This window comes from Engystomops pustulosus, chromosome 2 (genome assembly GCF_040894005.1).
Source record: "Engystomops pustulosus chromosome 2, aEngPut4.maternal, whole genome shotgun sequence".
NCBI classification, from domain to species: Eukaryota; Metazoa; Chordata; class Amphibia; order Anura; family Leptodactylidae; genus Engystomops; species Engystomops pustulosus.
In genome coordinates, this window is record NC_092412.1 from 225,264,520 (window position 1) to 225,281,174 (window position 16,655).

General features: G+C 41.9%; 1 protein-coding gene across 3 annotated transcripts; it reads left to right on the top strand.

Annotated features, from left to right (window-relative positions):
- The first annotated feature begins 4,897 nt into the window (after positions 1–4,897).
- On the top strand, positions 4,898–9,584 carry CRYBA1 (crystallin beta A1). Of its 3 annotated transcripts, none has more exons than XM_072138317.1 (6): positions 4,898–5,053; positions 6,113–6,177; positions 7,731–7,849; positions 8,757–8,898; positions 8,982–9,136; positions 9,231–9,584. In XM_072138317.1, the coding sequence occupies exons 1-6, from the start codon at positions 5,023–5,025 to the stop codon at positions 9,376–9,378; spliced, it is 660 nt and encodes a 219-aa protein (XP_071994418.1). In that variant the 5' UTR covers positions 4,898–5,022; the 3' UTR covers positions 9,379–9,584. The 3 variants fall into 3 exon arrangements, with proteins under 3 accessions (XP_071994418.1, XP_071994420.1, XP_071994419.1); XM_072138319.1 differs by having other exon boundaries at positions 4,899–5,053; positions 8,994–9,136; positions 9,231–9,581; XM_072138318.1 differs by having other exon boundaries at positions 4,909–5,053; positions 6,116–6,177.
- The last annotated feature ends 7,071 nt before the right edge of the window (positions 9,585–16,655 follow it).

Here is a 16,655-nt window from a genome sequence, read left to right on the forward strand (position 1 = left end):
TCTTGAACAACCCCAAAGGGCTCTTTGATACCCTTCACTCCTTACTAACACCAAAGGTGCAGCCACCTGTCACAGACCTTGGGGCTGAAGATCTGGCCACCTACTTTAAGGACAAAATTGATATTTGCCAGGAAATATTTGCTCAATCCACTCACCCCTCCAATCCCCTTCCCTCCGTTACCTTATCTTGTTCACTCTCTTCCTTTGAGCCAGTCACAGAGGAAGAAGTGTCCAGGCTCCTTTCCTCTGCTCGCCCCACTACCTGCATCAGTGACCCCATCCCCTCACATCTGGTACAGTCTTTCTCCCCAGCAGTCACTTCTCACCTCACTAAAATCTTCAACCTCTCTCTCTCTTCTGGTGTCATCCCCTCTTCTTTCAAGCATGCTGTTGTTACCCCTTTACTAAAGAAACCTTCACTGGACCCATCCAAAGCTACTAACTACCGACCAGTTTCTAACCTCCCTTTCATCTCCAAACTCCTGGAATGCCTGGTCTATTCTCAACTAACCTGCTATCTCTCAGATAACTCCCTCCTTGACCCCCTACAATCTGGTTTCCGCTCTATGTGTTCCACTGAAACTGCTCTTTCTAAAGTCTCCAATAATCTCCTCACTGCAAAACCCAAAGGTGACTATTCTCTCCTCATACTCCTGGATCTATCAGCAGCGTTCGATACTGTGGACCACCAGCTCCTCCTCAGGAGGCTTCTCTCCATTGGCCTAAAGGACTCTGCACTCTCTTGGTTTACTTCCTATCTCTCTGACTGCACTTTTAGTGTCTTCTTCTCTGGATCTTTCTCTTCTCATCTTCCTTTGTGTTGGGGTTCCTCAGGGATCAGTCCTAGGTCCTCTTCTCTTCTCTCTCTATACTGCCCCCATTGGACAAACCATCAGCAGATTTGGTTTCCAGTATCATCTCTATGCTGATGACACCCAGCTATATACTTCTGCACATAACATCACCCTTGCCTTAATCCAGAACACTAGCGAATGTTTCTTTGCTGTCTCTGCTGTCTCTAACATCATGTCCTCTCTCTTCTTGAAACTTAATCTTTCTAAGACTGAACTTCTTGTCTTTCCACCATCTACTAACCGACCTAACCCTGACCTCTCCATCTCGGTCTGTGGGATCACTATAGCACCGAGGCAGCAGGCCCACTGTCTTGGGGTTGTGTTGGACTCTGACCTCTCCTTTTCACCATATATTCAATCTCTTGCTCGCTCTTGCCGTATGCATCTCAGAAACATCTCCAGAATTCGACCATTTCTGACATTTGAAACTTCTAAAATGCTAATTGTTGCACTTATTCACTCTCAACTAGACTACTCCCTACTAATCGGTCTTCCACTCACTAATCTCTCTCCTCTACAATCTATTCTTAATGCAGCAGCCAGGCTCGTCTTTCAGACCAAACACTACACGGATGCCTCCAGTTTGTGCCAATCCCTGCACTGGCTTCCTGTTTCCTTCTGTATTAACTTTAAAATAATAACCCTCATCCACAAATCTCTGAATAATGCTGCACCTTCCTATCTCTCTTCTCTCATCTCAGTCTGTCACCCTTCCCGTACTCTTCGATCTGCCAGTGATATTAGACTAATATCTACCTTAATTCAAACCTCTCATGCACATCTCCATGCCCTTCCCCAGACTCTCAGACTAATACCCACCCTCCAAAGCTTCAAACGTGCTCTTAAAACCCATCTCTTTAAGCAGCCTATCAAACTCACAAACTGCATGAAACGTCAACTCTCCCTTTACTAATCCATCCTATGTCCTATCTCCTGTCTGTTTTTTGGCAAACAGCAGATATTTACCAAGCTCCAGGCTTCTCTGCAGTCTTTTTCACCTTGGACCCTGTAAACAAGATGGCGGCTGATGGCTGGTTCAAGCAGCAGAATTTTTATTTACAGGCGGTCCCCTACTTAAGAACACTCGACTTACATACGACCCATAGTTACAAACGGACCTCTGGATATTGGTAATTTCTTGTACTTTAGTCCTAGACTATAATAAACAGCTGTAACAGTTATCAAATGTGTCTTTAGTGTTAATATTGATTCTTATGACAACCCAACATTTTTAAAATCCAATTGTCACAGAGACCAAAAAAGTTCTGGCTGGGATTACAATGATAAAATGTACAGTTCCGACTTACATACAAACTCAACTTAAGAACAAACCTGCAGACCCTATCTTGTATGTAACCCGGGGACTGCCTGTATTAAATTATATTAAATTATTTTATATTGTTCCCGTATAAAGAATGGCTGGACCATTATACAAGCTGTTTTACCTCTTGTGTCACCCCCTCATCCTCATGGACTGTAAGCTCTTGTGTCACCCCCTCATCCTCATAGACTGTAAGCTCTTGTGTCACCCCCTCATCCTCATAGACTGTAAGCTCTTTTGTCACCCCCTCATCCTCATAGACTGTAAGCTCTTGTGTCACCCATACTCTATCCTCATAGACTGTAAGCTCTTGTGTCACCCCCTCATAGACTGTAAGCTCTTGTGTCCCTCCTCATCCTCATAGACTGTAAGCTCTTGTGTCACCCCCTCATCCTCATAGACTGTAAGTTCTTGTGTCACTCCATCATCCTCATAGACTGTAAGCTCTTGTGTCACCCCCTCATCCTCATAGACTGTTAGCTCTTGCGTCACCCCCTCATCCTCATAGACTGTAAGCTCTTGTGTCACCCCCTCATCCTCATAGACTGTAAGCTCTTGTGTTGCCCCCTCATTCTCATAGACTGTAAGCTCTTGTGTCACTCGCTCATCCTCATAGACTGTAAGCTCTTGTGTCGCCCCCTCATCCTCATAGACTGTAAGCTCTTGTGTCACCCCCTCATCCTCATAGACTGTAAGCTCTTGTGTTGCCCCCTCATTCTCATAGACTGTAAGCTCTTGTGTCACCCGCTCATCCTCATAGACTGTAAGCTCTTGTGTCACCCCCTCATCCTCATAGACTCTAAGCTCTTGTGTCACCCCCTCATCCTCATAGACTGTAAGCTCTTCTGTCACCCCCTCATAGACTGTAAGCTCTTGTGTCACCCCCTCATCCTCCTAGACTGTAAGCTCTTGTGTCACCCCCCTATCCTCATAGACTGTAAGCTCTTGTGTCACCCCCTCATCCTCATAGACTGTAAGCTCTTATGTCACCCACTCCTCCTCATAGACTGTAAGCTCTTGTGTCACCCCTCATCCTCATAGACTGTAAGCTCTTGTGTCACCTCCTCATCCTCCTAGACTGTAAGCTCGTGTGTCACCCCTCATCCTCATAGACTGTAAGCTCTTATGTCACCCACTCCTCCTCATAGACTGTAAGCTCTTGTGTCACCCCTCATCCTCATAGACTGTAAGCTCTTGTGTCACCTCCTCATCCTCCTAGACTGTAAGCTCGTGTGTCACCCCCTCATCCTCATAGACTGTAAGCTCTTGTGTCATCCCCTCATCCTCATAGACTGTAATCTCTTGTGTCACCCCTTCATCCTCATAGACTGTAAGCTCTTGTGTCACCCCCTCATCCTCATAGACTGTAAGCTCTTGTGTCACCCCCTCATCCTCATAGACTGTAAGCTCTTGTGACCAGGGCCCTTGCTCCTATGTCCCCTATGATGTGTAAAGTGCTATGGAATTTGATGGCGCTATATAAATAAAGGTTATTATTATTATTATCTGTTGGCTGGCAGACCTGAACATTACAGACTCCAAAAATTAATAAAAGGGGTTCTGTTCATGGTCTAACCCGACTGATTTGGACTGAGCGCAGGATTTAACTTTCAAATTGTGTCACAAGCCAAGCACTTACATCTACCACTAAATAGAGGGTGAACTCTGTCGGACCTGAGCGGGGAAGCGACACATGCAGGACATTGGGCGCACGATCTTAGTGAATCGCGGCACAGTGCATTATCGTCGGACAATGCACTTTTGGTCAGCTACAGCCAGAGTAAATATACCCCAATACAGTAAGTGATCCATTAAATCCTTTTTCATATAGGATTCTCTAGTCTTGCAGTGGCTTTGTGGGATGATATAGGCCAGTGATGGTGAACCTTTTAGTGACCGAGTGCCCAAACTGCAACTCAAACCGCCCTTATTTGTCGCAAGGTGCCAACCAAAAATTAAAGCAGTAACTTATTGCTCTCTGTTCTTCAACAGCTTTCAATCATATTGGCCTCCTGAAGACAGCAACACAGTAAAAAGATGGAAAATGTGCATCATTTTAGCTTCTTTCCAGTGTCCCTCTGTACACAGAGAATCTTGGGGCCAGCAGGAAGTCCTACAAAGATAATTCGGCCCTGTCTAATTCACTCTCTTCCTACAGTTCTAAGTAGAGAAGCAAGTATCAAAATATGTCTTTTAAGTGGCTTGCAACTGCAGGAAGATTCTTTGTCTGTCTGGTGTGTTGGGGTGATGGCCCGGGTGCCCACAGAAAGGGCTCTGAGTGCCGCCTCTGGCACCCGTGCCATAGGTTTGCCACCACTGATATAGGCCGTTGTTTCTCATTTTTCAAAAACCAAATACCCCCTATTCAAATAAATTATTACATTAAAATCAAAGTGAGAGTGAAAACTATAATAGTGATTAGAAACATAGATAGATAGGTAGATAGAAACATACACACCACAATGTGTTTATCATGAAGTCTTTTACCAATAGGGACAGAAGCTTTTACAATGTATAAAACTTCATTATAAAAGTTAGCATCCCAGAAGCAATAATATTAACAGAACAGTCTATTCCTTATTTATTAGACTTATTTTCTATCTGTGTTCTGGGATCCAGGCAGGAGGGCAGAGTAGAGAAGTGAAGTCATGAGCCATTGGCTCATTCATGCAGATAGAAATGTACATTGTGCTGGGCAAAGAGACTCAGACAAGAGGCCTGGGATCAGATGGGACAATAGCGCTGACAGTATAATGCTGACAACGGGCAAAAAGCTGGCATTAGGACCCGTGCTGTAGCTTTCTATATAAACCCTGTGCTGGGTCAGTTGGAGCAGGCAAGCGCCAGATGGATATCCCAGCAGTCCAGACTGAGAGAGGTGAGTCCATGTTTTGAGGGTGGAAATAGTGGAGAGGAGGAGATGTTGTCTTAATGACCATTTCTAATGGTTATTGGTGTATAGAATAGTTAATGTTCCCTATAGAAAAAAACAATTAGTCTTCTACAAGATGGGGGCATACATCCGGTGGGTAACTTTCCTGCCACAATATGTAATAAGGTATAACAATGTATAACCCCTATAGCTACAGATTTGTTGTATGGAGACTATGGGTAACGCTCAAGTTCCTAGACTGCTGTGAAACAGATACATAGTGGTTAGTTTATTACATGGACAATGCAGATTCTAATTAAACAAATTTATATAACTTTATTGTTCACATAATAGAGAACATCAATATAAAGGGGGTGACTATAGCCACCAAAAAGGTTGAGGACATCATAGCTTATCATAAGTAAAAACAAGCTGGTAGCTTTCGGCTGTCTGACACTACTATGTGCAGGTTCTTTGGTGTATGACATTGCTATCACATTACTATTAGTGCCACTCTTACGGTTTTCCTGTCAATAGGTGGTAGGACCCATCTTATTTTGCTATGGAGTCTTATAAATCCTATCTATCAACATACAATATTATTCGCTTTGGATACATGAAAGTAAAGCGAAAATTAGCCTTTAATTGTCTTTTTACATGGACAATATATTCACATAGTTTTCTATCAATGATGGAGCCTGTATGTTGGGTGTGTTGGTGATTGTGCCTATTTAGATCATGCTGATTGTATGAAGACAAATAGGGTATATGGACACCACAGAAAGCTGACCCCTGCCTGGGAACCCATTCTATAAGCCAAAATGAAGTGCTGCCCTTATGGCCCCAAGGTGCTCATATATTACATTAACTATGACATGCCTAGACATTGCCCTGCCATATCACCTTGGTGCTTTTCTGAAAGTCTGACCCTCTGTCACTAGTTTTTTATTATGTATAAAATTACGCAGGTCATTTGGGGTCACCTACAATTTACTGCCCAGCTAACACTGTGGTGGGGGACTGAACTATTCCATTGTTTAAATGATATGCTTTGTTTTTGTCTAGAAGACATCACCTCCGAAAAAATGGCCCAGACCAACCCTCTTCCTGTTCCTATGGGACCCTGGAAGGTATCCAGTGATTTTTTTTTTTACATGGATTGTTAGGCGAGATAACAATGACATAGTTATGTAGAAGTCAGATACAATGCTGAGACTGCATGTAGATTATACTCCTCAGTATCTGTCTTCTATCCTGAACACGTTCCAGCGCTCAGATCATGTTATAGAAGATCATTACCAAAAATGACTAAAAAGAAGGACTTGTGTTTATTTATTGTATTTCTTGTCACCGACTCAAATAGTTTCTTGTGTTTGGCACCAAGAACAAGAAACCATGAGACTAGTGAAACAAAATAACCATTCATCATTCTTATCTGACTTAAGTAGGAAAGAACAACAAAGAAACGGCATGTTACAGCATTTACAAATCCCATATCTGAATTAATATAATAACGCAATAGCAAAGTTCAATCAACATTAGATCCCACCAGGTAAGGCTACATTCTTTGGTACAAACACCAGATCTGTGTCATCCATTGCCGGTCCATGACGCTCTGTGTGTCATCCGTTTGGCATCCTTTTTTTGCGTTCCCATATAAGCCTTCATGTTCATGTAGCCTCACAATAATCAATTGGGACCTACCTTACAAAGTCTACCTGAAGCAGACATGTCACATATATGGATTTGCCTTCTTTAGTAAATGTATTCTAATCATTTACAAAATTCTGGAACATTATGAATAATTTGACAACTTAGTTATCACCTACACAGTAGGACGCTCAACTGGACAGTATCAGAATTGATAAGGATACATTCTCAAGGGTTAAGACTCCATTGTCAATTTGTTAATAAATATAAGAAAGTAACGGTAAGACAAATGTGGAATAGTGTAATTATTCACTAAAACATACATGTTAGGAGAGGGGACAGATGTTATAGGAGGTTACTGTATTAGGCTACATGCACAACATGTAGAATTTTTCCATGGGCTATCCATTCATTTGAAGAATAGCCCAAGGACAATTCATTTCTATGGGTTCTGTCTGGATTGTAAATTATCCTTTTCCTGAATGAGATTGAGGTCCTTGGTGCATGAGGGGACATTACACACCGATGACACGTGGTCCACAAACAGCAGACCATTTGTGTCCATCGTTTATGGCCAGAGATTCGTGTCAAGGTAACCTTAGACAGAGATGGCTCCTTTTTTTCTAAAAAGTTTGAAAAAAAGTTTCTATTGTGTTGGATATTGCAGCTCAATAAACGTTAATGAGGATGAATGGCAATACCAACCACATCTGTCCTAAAGGGAGAACCCATGTTCCCTTTACTGGGAAAATTGGTTGTGGATTCAAGCTATACCATGAATTGTATGGTGTCTATAAAGTATTTGTATCTATGTAAACCAATAATACTATGCAAATAGATGGCCTTTCAATATCTGCTCATATAGATACACCCCAACTCTCCTTTTTACCAATCATGTTACATGACTATACCTAGATTGTCCTTGTGAATTTCCCTGCTTGCATGTAAGCCTATGATTAATGACCTTGCATTCAGAATAGAAAGAACGCATACATGTGATACATCCGAGATATTAATCAAACTTCTCTTACAGATCACAGTTTACGATCAGGAAAACTTCCAAGGTAGAAGGATGGAATTCAGCGCCTCCTGCGCAAACATCATGGAGTGTGGCTTTGACAACATTAGGTCTATAAAGGTGGAATGTGGAGCGTAAGTATGGAAAGATATGATTTATGTTTAAATTTTAATTCTGATTTCTTAATGATTTTTATAACGTGTTCATATGCAGTTCCCCTTTAAAAACAGAATGGTGACCACATTGTGTTGTTTGCCCTCTCCCAGAGTTATGGTATTTTCATAAGCTAGTTGTCAGAAATATTCCTCCTAGTAGTGAAATGGGCGGACACTTACCTCTTCCTGTGTTTGCCATAAAGCTAAGTGTGCCCACAGTGCAATAATGCCTTGTATTTTCTCATTAAGTCATTTAGCAGTAAAGCCAGTGAGATTCCTAAGTACATATTGAACTTTTGAGTGACTAGCCTGGTAGCTTTTATCACATGGAAGACCACTGAGCTTGTAGTAAGTAGTAGAAACCAGCAGTGAAACTTTTACATGAAGTGTATAGTCTGTTCCATGGGAGCACAAAGTAGCTTCCCTGCTGTTTAGATAGTGCCCAGAAACCGAAAGTGGGGGAAGTTGGAGTGGATGACACAGCATAAGGTGCGGAGAAAGACATAGAAAATTTGGTAGATGGATGGAGGGACTAATAAGGAAAAGGAGGGGCATTTTAACTCACTATTCTGTGTAGGAGACTTCTAACTCAAATAGCAGCAGACACACCTTTCCTATCAACTACACACATGACCTCCCGCTCCCCCTACACCACAGAGGAGACAGGTCCTGCATGAATAGACTGAGGATAACAAAGAAACTGCTAGACATAGGTAATCAAGAAAATAGGCAAAGTTATTATACATGGCAAGAGTGTGAAAATGATTTGTGATAAAATGGAGTTGCACTTTAAGTCTTTCAGAAGTAAAATCCAACAATATAATTTGCACGTTTGCATAATGTAGTAGTTTATAGCTAGATAATGGCTTTCTGTATTTTTGTGTAGCTGGATTGGATATGAGCACACAAGTTTCTGTGGTCAGCAGTTTGTCCTGGAAAGAGGAGAGTACCCCCGCTGGGATGCCTGGAGTGGCAGCAATGCCTATCACATTGAGCGCCTAATGTCTTTCCGCCCAATCTGTTCTGCTGTAAGTTCATAACTTTTGTAGACCATAAAAAAAAACTATGTGGATATCCTCTCTTGATAATACACATTTTCTTACATCTAAAGCTTCTCTTGCAGAATCATAAGGAATCCAAACTGATCATCTTTGAGAAAGAAAACTTCATTGGCCGACAGTGGGAGATTTGCGATGACTATCCTTCTCTGCAAGCCATGGGCTGGGGCAACAATGAAGTTGGATCAATGAAGGTTCAATGTGGCTCGTAAGTATTACACAATAACATATTAAAGCTCCAGATAAAGAAATATCAATTGACTTTTGACCTTGATCTCCGTATATCTGTCGTTCTCTTGCAGCTGGGTGGCCTACCAATATCCTGGGTACCGTGGCTACCAGTACATTTTGGAATGTGACCACCATGGAGGCGAATACAAACACTGGAGAGAATGGGGCTCCCATGCCCAGACCTTCCAGATCCAGTCTATGCGACGTATCCAGCAGTAAAGGGCCAAGACCTACCTGTCACTTACCCTTGCCGTATTTGCAAGAGGTCACCGGTCACAGGCTTTCTGTGGTGCTATCAATTTCTTTTCATGCTAATCTAGAGGATACAGAAACCTTTTATTGTACCGTGAATGCAAGTTGGGAAAATTACTTATTAATTGTACCAACAGCGAAGATGAAAAATAAATGTCCTTCAGAAAAAAAAAACTTTTATTTGTTTTATTTGTAAGAATTCTACATAAACACATTGGGGGATATTTATCATACGCTGGCGCTCGTGCACCAGCGTATGATCGCCCCGCCGCTGCATATTCGCAGCCCGATACATGAAGAGGCTTCTGCCTCTTGATGTATCGGGTTGGCAGTTGCGAGGCGTTTATCCTACGCCAGGCAGGGCCTGGCGTAGAAAAAGACGCGGCCGGCGACTTTTCACGAATGAAAAGTCGCCGGCAGCAGCGAGTGCGCAGGCGCGGGGACAGTAACGCCCCGCGCCGGCCCACTCCCGGCCGGCCGCGCCCCCCCTTCACGCCCCTTCACGCCCCACTGGCGTGAAGGTGGTGGATTGGGGAAAATAATCGCAAAAGCTAGCAATAAGCTAGCATTTGCGATTATTTCAGGGCCTCTGCGCCACTGGCGGTGCGCAGAGGTCCTGATAAATATCCCCCATTGATTTTGATCTTGAGAAAATTAATGATAAAATTAGTGCAAAATGCCAGGAGTAATATAGAATGTGGGAATTCATAATCAAAGTTGGAACGGAATATCACAACAACATTTGCATATATCAATAGTATGGTATGTGTATGCGAGGAACAACATTAGTCCTGGACATAGTATGACATCAATGGAGAATCTGCTTACTAACTTTCTCTCTCAATAAGTCATAAAGGAGTTTGTAGAGAAACACTGGTCTAAATTGATGCGAATAAAGAACTTGAAATGAAAAAAACCCTCTATTTATATCTAGCATACTCTATTTGTGTTCTTGCACTACCACTGTCCTGACCTTGGCCTGTCCTTAACCACTACTTGCCTAACCCCCTAGTACTTAGGATCAGCATGTCATGATCACCTGGGCAAAATCAACCAGTCAGGGGAACATTTCAAGTAGTAGCAGCCTTGTGATCATGTTACAATGAGGTCCAGATCTCTTGTAAAGGGTGAAGAAAAACAGGGTCACTCAGAGTCATTAGGATTAGCCCCAAAGTGATCTGGGGCATTGCTACAGCCACGCAATTTGTGGTCGCATCACAGCCCCCAAACACGTCTATGGCACCCGGTCATGGTCTGATGAGTCCACGCTGTCTCATCGCACTGTGACTGAGCTGGGCTCGGCTTGTAATGGAGAGGGGAGGGATGAGGAGCACTTACCCCTCCTCTCTCCTGCACGTGGCAGGCTATATGTTCCTGTGCATAGGGCCTTACTGTGATTGTCTGCAAATTACCAGAAGTCGTCCTTCTCCCAATGGTACCAGGTGTATCATAATATATCAAGGGGAAATCATCCAGAGTTTCCAGGTGTATGAATACTTTTTGACAGCACCATGTTTTATGACCTAGATATATTCCAAACTGTGGTGTTGGGATGTGCTGAGCTTTAATCTAGGCCACAGAGAACAGTACAGCCCAGAATAAATACAGCAATTCTGGGAGCAGTGTCATTTTTTATTGAGGACAAGCATCCCAGCCAAGAAAGCTTGTGGGTGTTGAGTATATCTAGGTCATTTTTAAGCTCTGCAAGCATTGTAGAGAATGCAGCTTATGAAACAATGGTGTAAATGGCTTCCAAATTCTTATTAGGCATTGGGAGGTTCTAGACAGGAGCAGCAAGAGATGAGCCGCCAGGAAGCCTCTAACAGTGTTGTCTTCTGAGCTTATAATTTTTTCTGAAACTGAGCCAAAGGGCACATCTACCGCTGTTCTGTAGAGCTAATCCAACCACAAAAACTGCCTCTAGCAGACACTGCTCAAGAAAATAAAGGGAACACTTAAACAACACATTGAGAGAATTTATTAAGACTGTTGTTTGAAAAACCAGTCTCGAAATGTGATCTGTTGGCACTTTGGATTATTAAGCATCTCCAGCCTCTTAGTATAAACGGGGGTGCAATACCCACCGGAGATTTCGCCTACAATCTCCACCACTTTGCTATAGTAAATTTGCCTGGTCAGGGCACCCCCCACCTGCTCCATTCCTCAAACTTGTTGGGGTACAAAAGAACTGGTGAGGAAGAGGAGATTTGCATGCCTCTGCTAGAGAAGACATAGAAAATCTCCCCAATGTAATTCCATGCCAAGCACTCTTCTGTGAAGTCAACCTGTCCAGTTATGAATCAACACAGATTGTGAATCAAATTAACAGGTAGAAATGACGCAATGTAGCAACTATGACAACTATGAAGGAGTGGTTCTGTAGGAGGGGACCTCTTACTTTTTGGCCACTTTTGTATTTGATCGTTGCTCTCACCCCTAGAACCGTGGCAAGAAGGTTAGCTGTGTCTGTCAGTGTTCAGAGCATTCAGCTGTCTGCAAACATCTTCCAGTATGACCAGTTTGGCAGTAATGGTGTGGGCAAGCATTTCAGTGGAGGGTCACACAGGACTCCATGTGCTAGTCAGAGGTACTCTGACTGCCTTTAACAGCTTAATGACCAGGCCCTTTTTTGTTTTTGCATTTCCATTTTTCACTCTCCACCTTCAAAAATCTATAACTTTTTTATTTTTCAAAGTAAAGAGCTGTGTGAGGGCTCGTTTTCAGCTTAACAAATTGCACTTTAGTTTTCCACGTCTTGTACAGGAAAGCGAAAAAAAATTCCAAATCCAGTGAAATTGGTGAAAAAATGCATTTGCGCCATTTTCTTGTGGGCTTGGATTTTACAGCTCAAACTTACATGTCTCCTATATTCTTTGAGTTATATATGTGAATGTATATAGGTTTTATAATGTTTTCATACATTTACAGAAATTAATTTAAAAAAATTCTTCATTTTGCCATGTTCTTCAGTGTACTTCAGCTGTGTGTAGTGTCATTTTTGCTAGATGAGATGACTTTTTCAACGCTATCATTTTAAGGAGCGTACCAAGGCCGGCGATACGGGTAGGCAAAGTGGGCAATTTTTTGGGATAACAAGGCAATGTTTCAGCTAACTCAATGTAGCCATTTTCAAATGCTTGAAAATAGCTACATTGAGTTAGCTGAAACATTGCCTTGTATCCACATGTGAATAAAAAATCTTGAGTTGGAAGACGGAGTGCTGCTACTTTCTTCATTATCTATGTATGTAGAGCATGTGTCAGTAATGTGTGTGTATGTAGAGCATGTGTCAGTAATATGTGTGTATGTAGCATATGTGTCAGTAATGTGTGTGTATGTAGAGTATGTGTCAGTAATGTGTATGCATGTAGAGCATGTGTCAGTAATATGTTTGTATGTAGAGTATGTGTCAGTAATGTGTGTGTATGTAGCATATGTGTTAGTAATGTGTGTGTGTATGTAGCATATGTGTCAGTAATATGTGTGTATGTAGAGTATGTGTCAGTAATGTGTGTGTATGTAGAGTATGTGTCAGTAATGTGTGTGTATGTAGAGTATGTGTCAGTAATGTGTGTGTGTATGTAGCGTATGTGTCAGCAATGTTTGTGTATGTAGCATATGTGTAAGTAATGTGTGTGTATGCAGCATATGTGTCAGTAATGTGTGTGTAAGTAGAGTATGTGTCAGTAATATGTGTGTATGTAGAGTATGTGTCAGTAATGTGTGTGTATATAGAACACGTGACAGTAATGTGTGTGTATGTAGCATATGTGTTAGTAATGTATGTGTATGTAGCATATGTGTCAGTAATGTGTGTGTATGTAGAGTATGTGTCAGTAATGTGTATGTATGTAGAGCATGTGTCAGTAATGTGTGTGTATGTAGAGTATGTGTCAGTAATGTGTGTGTATGTAGCATATGTGTTAGTAATGTGTGTGTGTGTGTATGTAGCATATGTGTCAGTAATGTGTGTATGTAGCATATGTGTCAGTAATGTGTATGTAGAGCATGTGTCAGTAATATGTGTGTATGTAGCATATGTGTCAGTAATGTGTGTGTATGTAGCATATGTGTCACTAATGTGTGTGTGTATGTAGAGCATGTGTCAGTAATGTGTGTGTGTATGTAGAGCATGTGTCAGTAATGTGTGTGTATGTAGCATATGTGTCAGTAATGTGTGTGTATGTAGCATATGTGTCACTAATGTGTGTGTATGTAGAGTATGTGTCAGTAATATGTGTGTATGTGAAGGAGCGGGTCAGTTATCATAGGATTAGTAAACAGCAAGACTGAAGGGACTTACTGTATGGTTGAAGGCTCAGACTGCTCAGGGGTGTATAGGGGAGGTTGGAGGGTCTTCTGCACCTGCATATCAGCTCAGGGGGGTCATACGGAGACCTATGTACCCAGATGTCTGTAGACTTTTTTTTTAGTCCCACTATGGGACATGAAAAGATCCAATAAATAGACAAAAGACAAATAATTGGGAATTAAATAGCCAAATATTTATTTATAATCCCATCCCAAGGCAGACCCCGGACTCACGAAGAGTCACCCTTCAGCGCTCAGGAGAGGAAAAACCCCTTGTGGAGGAAACCTCTAGGGAACCCATGGCTGAAGGATCGCCCTTCCTCTGGGCTTAGAGGGTTACTGCCAATAAATATCTGTCACCCAGGTATCCGGGATCCCGAGGTCCATGCGTCCAGAGGTCCATGCGTCCGGGGGTCCATGCGTCCGGGGGTCCATGCGTCCGGGGGTCCATGCGTCCGGGGGTCCACATGTCCGGGAGTCCATACGTCCAGGGGTCCATACGTCCAGGGGTCCATACATCCACGGTTCTTCACGCCTCGGCGTCTCATCACCCATTCCCTGCCCCTTCTAATTCAGAGGTCAATTTATCATAAGTGGGAATTGTGACATCAGCGCATCTATGAGGTCACACTAAGGATTCTGAAGGATTAACCCTTGAATGGCTGACAATATGTTTGGTGTCCCCTGTGGATTTAACATTCCCTTTGCTGCATATTTTGGTGAATTTACACATGTGGGGTCTGTATGATCTCCTCACATCTTACTGGTTTATGAAAGTATATTTTCTTTATATAAGTATCTGGATTTGTAAATACTTTAGAGGAAATTTTGAATGTTAATTGCCAAATGCATCGTCTGGTTGTCTGCTTTCAAAATGATATAGGTTTCATGGCGCCTTTACTTTTTATTCAGTTTTATTGCTATATTTTGCAGGTTGTGACTGTCTTAAAATTTCTAGCTGAAAAGCAGATATCTAGTTATTACAGTTTTAGTGATATTATGTGGATTTATTCATGTGAACATATCAATTGCATGGACCTGTCCCCCATGGACCAAATGGACTTGAGAAAGCTATACATTTGTCTTGTACCATCGTTTCTGATGATTTATAATGGCCATTCGTGCTTTTTACAATTTCCTTACTCCTATTGGGATGGCGGATTGTCATTTGCCACAATTTTGTTTCTTTTGTGCTTATCTTTTGCCTGCTCCCTTGTCGTACCCCCCGTTGTCCCTCGTCCTCGAACAAAACTCCTTTGGTACCTTGTATATGTCACATGTTAAAAGTTCATCTCTGCCTTACATTAATATCTATTTTAGTTTTAACCCTATACCTTCATGAATGTATTGGAATACTATGACTGAGACTCTTGTGACTTATACGTACCTTGGCTCTATAAGTGCAGAGTATATGATCTTACGTACTACTGGATTTGGCTACAATATCTGCCTTTATTTAATTTTTTTTTTCTTTGTTTAATGTATCGCCGTAGGTGTGCTTCTCACACCCTCTTTTTTATGCTAAATACTTACCTCTCACAAACCACTTATTGGCACAATAGCACTTTTGTTGCGTCGTATTCTATGTATAGATATGTCGCCGTTTCTTTCTCTGCTATACTTGGCACCTTTATGAAATTTTGTCTTCTAGTATTGCAACACTTTATTCACTTTCGTGCTACTTGTATTATATATTCTTTAGATGAATTAAAAACAAAAAAATTCTTTTAATCCTATATATATCTGAGAATTATTTAATGATAATGTCCCCAAGTTTGTTCTGGGGCCTCTTTGTCCTATCACGCCTTGGTGGGGTTTTTTTTCTGTTTTTTTTTTTTTCTAATACGCCACATTTTTCTCAGCAACATGAATGAATGCTCATGAGAACGATCCATCGATATATAATCTTTTGATTCTTGTTCATATAGATACCAATTTTACTCTTTTGTATAAAATCTATGGTGTTCCCGAGAGGGATATTGCATACTTGTTCGTGTTTCTATACTGAAATTAATGTTTACCACCGGCTGTGCCATCTATTGAACAAACTGACTGTTTTTTAATCTATTTCTTTTCACCCAGTAGTTTAAATTATAAACTCCTTTGTTTACCTTTCAATACCGCGATCGACACTATTGTATACATGATGCCTTTTCATCACCTGGCAACCTGGTATAGCGATCTTTGTCAGCAGAGTCTGACGTCACTTCCGGTTTTTACGGCCCGTCCGGTTTTGACGTCACGTCCAGTTTTGACGTCACTTCCGGTGTTGACGTCACTTCCGGTGTTGACGTCACTTTCGGTGTTGACGTCACTTCCGGTTTGGACGTCACTTCCGGTGTTGACGTCACTTCCGGTGTTGACGTCACTTTCGGTGTTGACGTCACTTCCGGTTTGGACATCTGGTTTTTGTGCTGAACACACGGCACCATTGATTGGAGATACATCTGTTGTAAGGTACAACGAGGGGGCACTTAAGGGAGCATGGCTTAATTGAGGACACTTTCACCCCTGAGGAAGTCTCCACTTGGGAGACAGAACGCGTAGGGAGTCCTCCACGTCCTCCACTACTGCTGAGCCGCCCTGTTGACTTATTGTACTGATGCCTGCCTGCTGACCACTGACTCGTAATGTATACTTACCCATTTATCCTATAGCCGCACTATGATTGTTATGGCAGATTTATCTTCATTTGTTCAGGGTCATTAGACAGCTTGGGCCTTATTCATCCTTCTATTGTACTTGCATCATACTAGGAGCCAGGTTCCACTGTATGGAGGAGGTGTTTGTTTGGTGAACCTTACCTGGTTGTGCCAAATATTTTGATTCATGTATGTTTTTTAATTGTTTTTAACTTGTCCTTCATGCCTTGATGGAGTTTTTCTATTGTTGAAATAAAGATTTATCACTTTTTTACATAATTTTGTCTATTG

What these genes read in the sequence shown, in the direction of transcription:
- CRYBA1 (XM_072138317.1), top strand. Translation starts at nt 5,023, where the DNA reads ATGGATATCCCAGCAGTCCAGACTGAGAGAG. An exon ending in AGCAGTCCAGACTGAGAGAG is followed by an intron (nt 5,054 to 6,112) that starts GTGAGTCCATGT and finishes GTTTTTGTCTAG; the next exon opens with AAGACATCACCTCCGAAAAA. An exon ending in ATGAAGGTTCAATGTGGCTC is followed by an intron (nt 9,137 to 9,230) that starts GTAAGTATTACA and finishes GTTCTCTTGCAG; the next exon opens with CTGGGTGGCCTACCAATATC.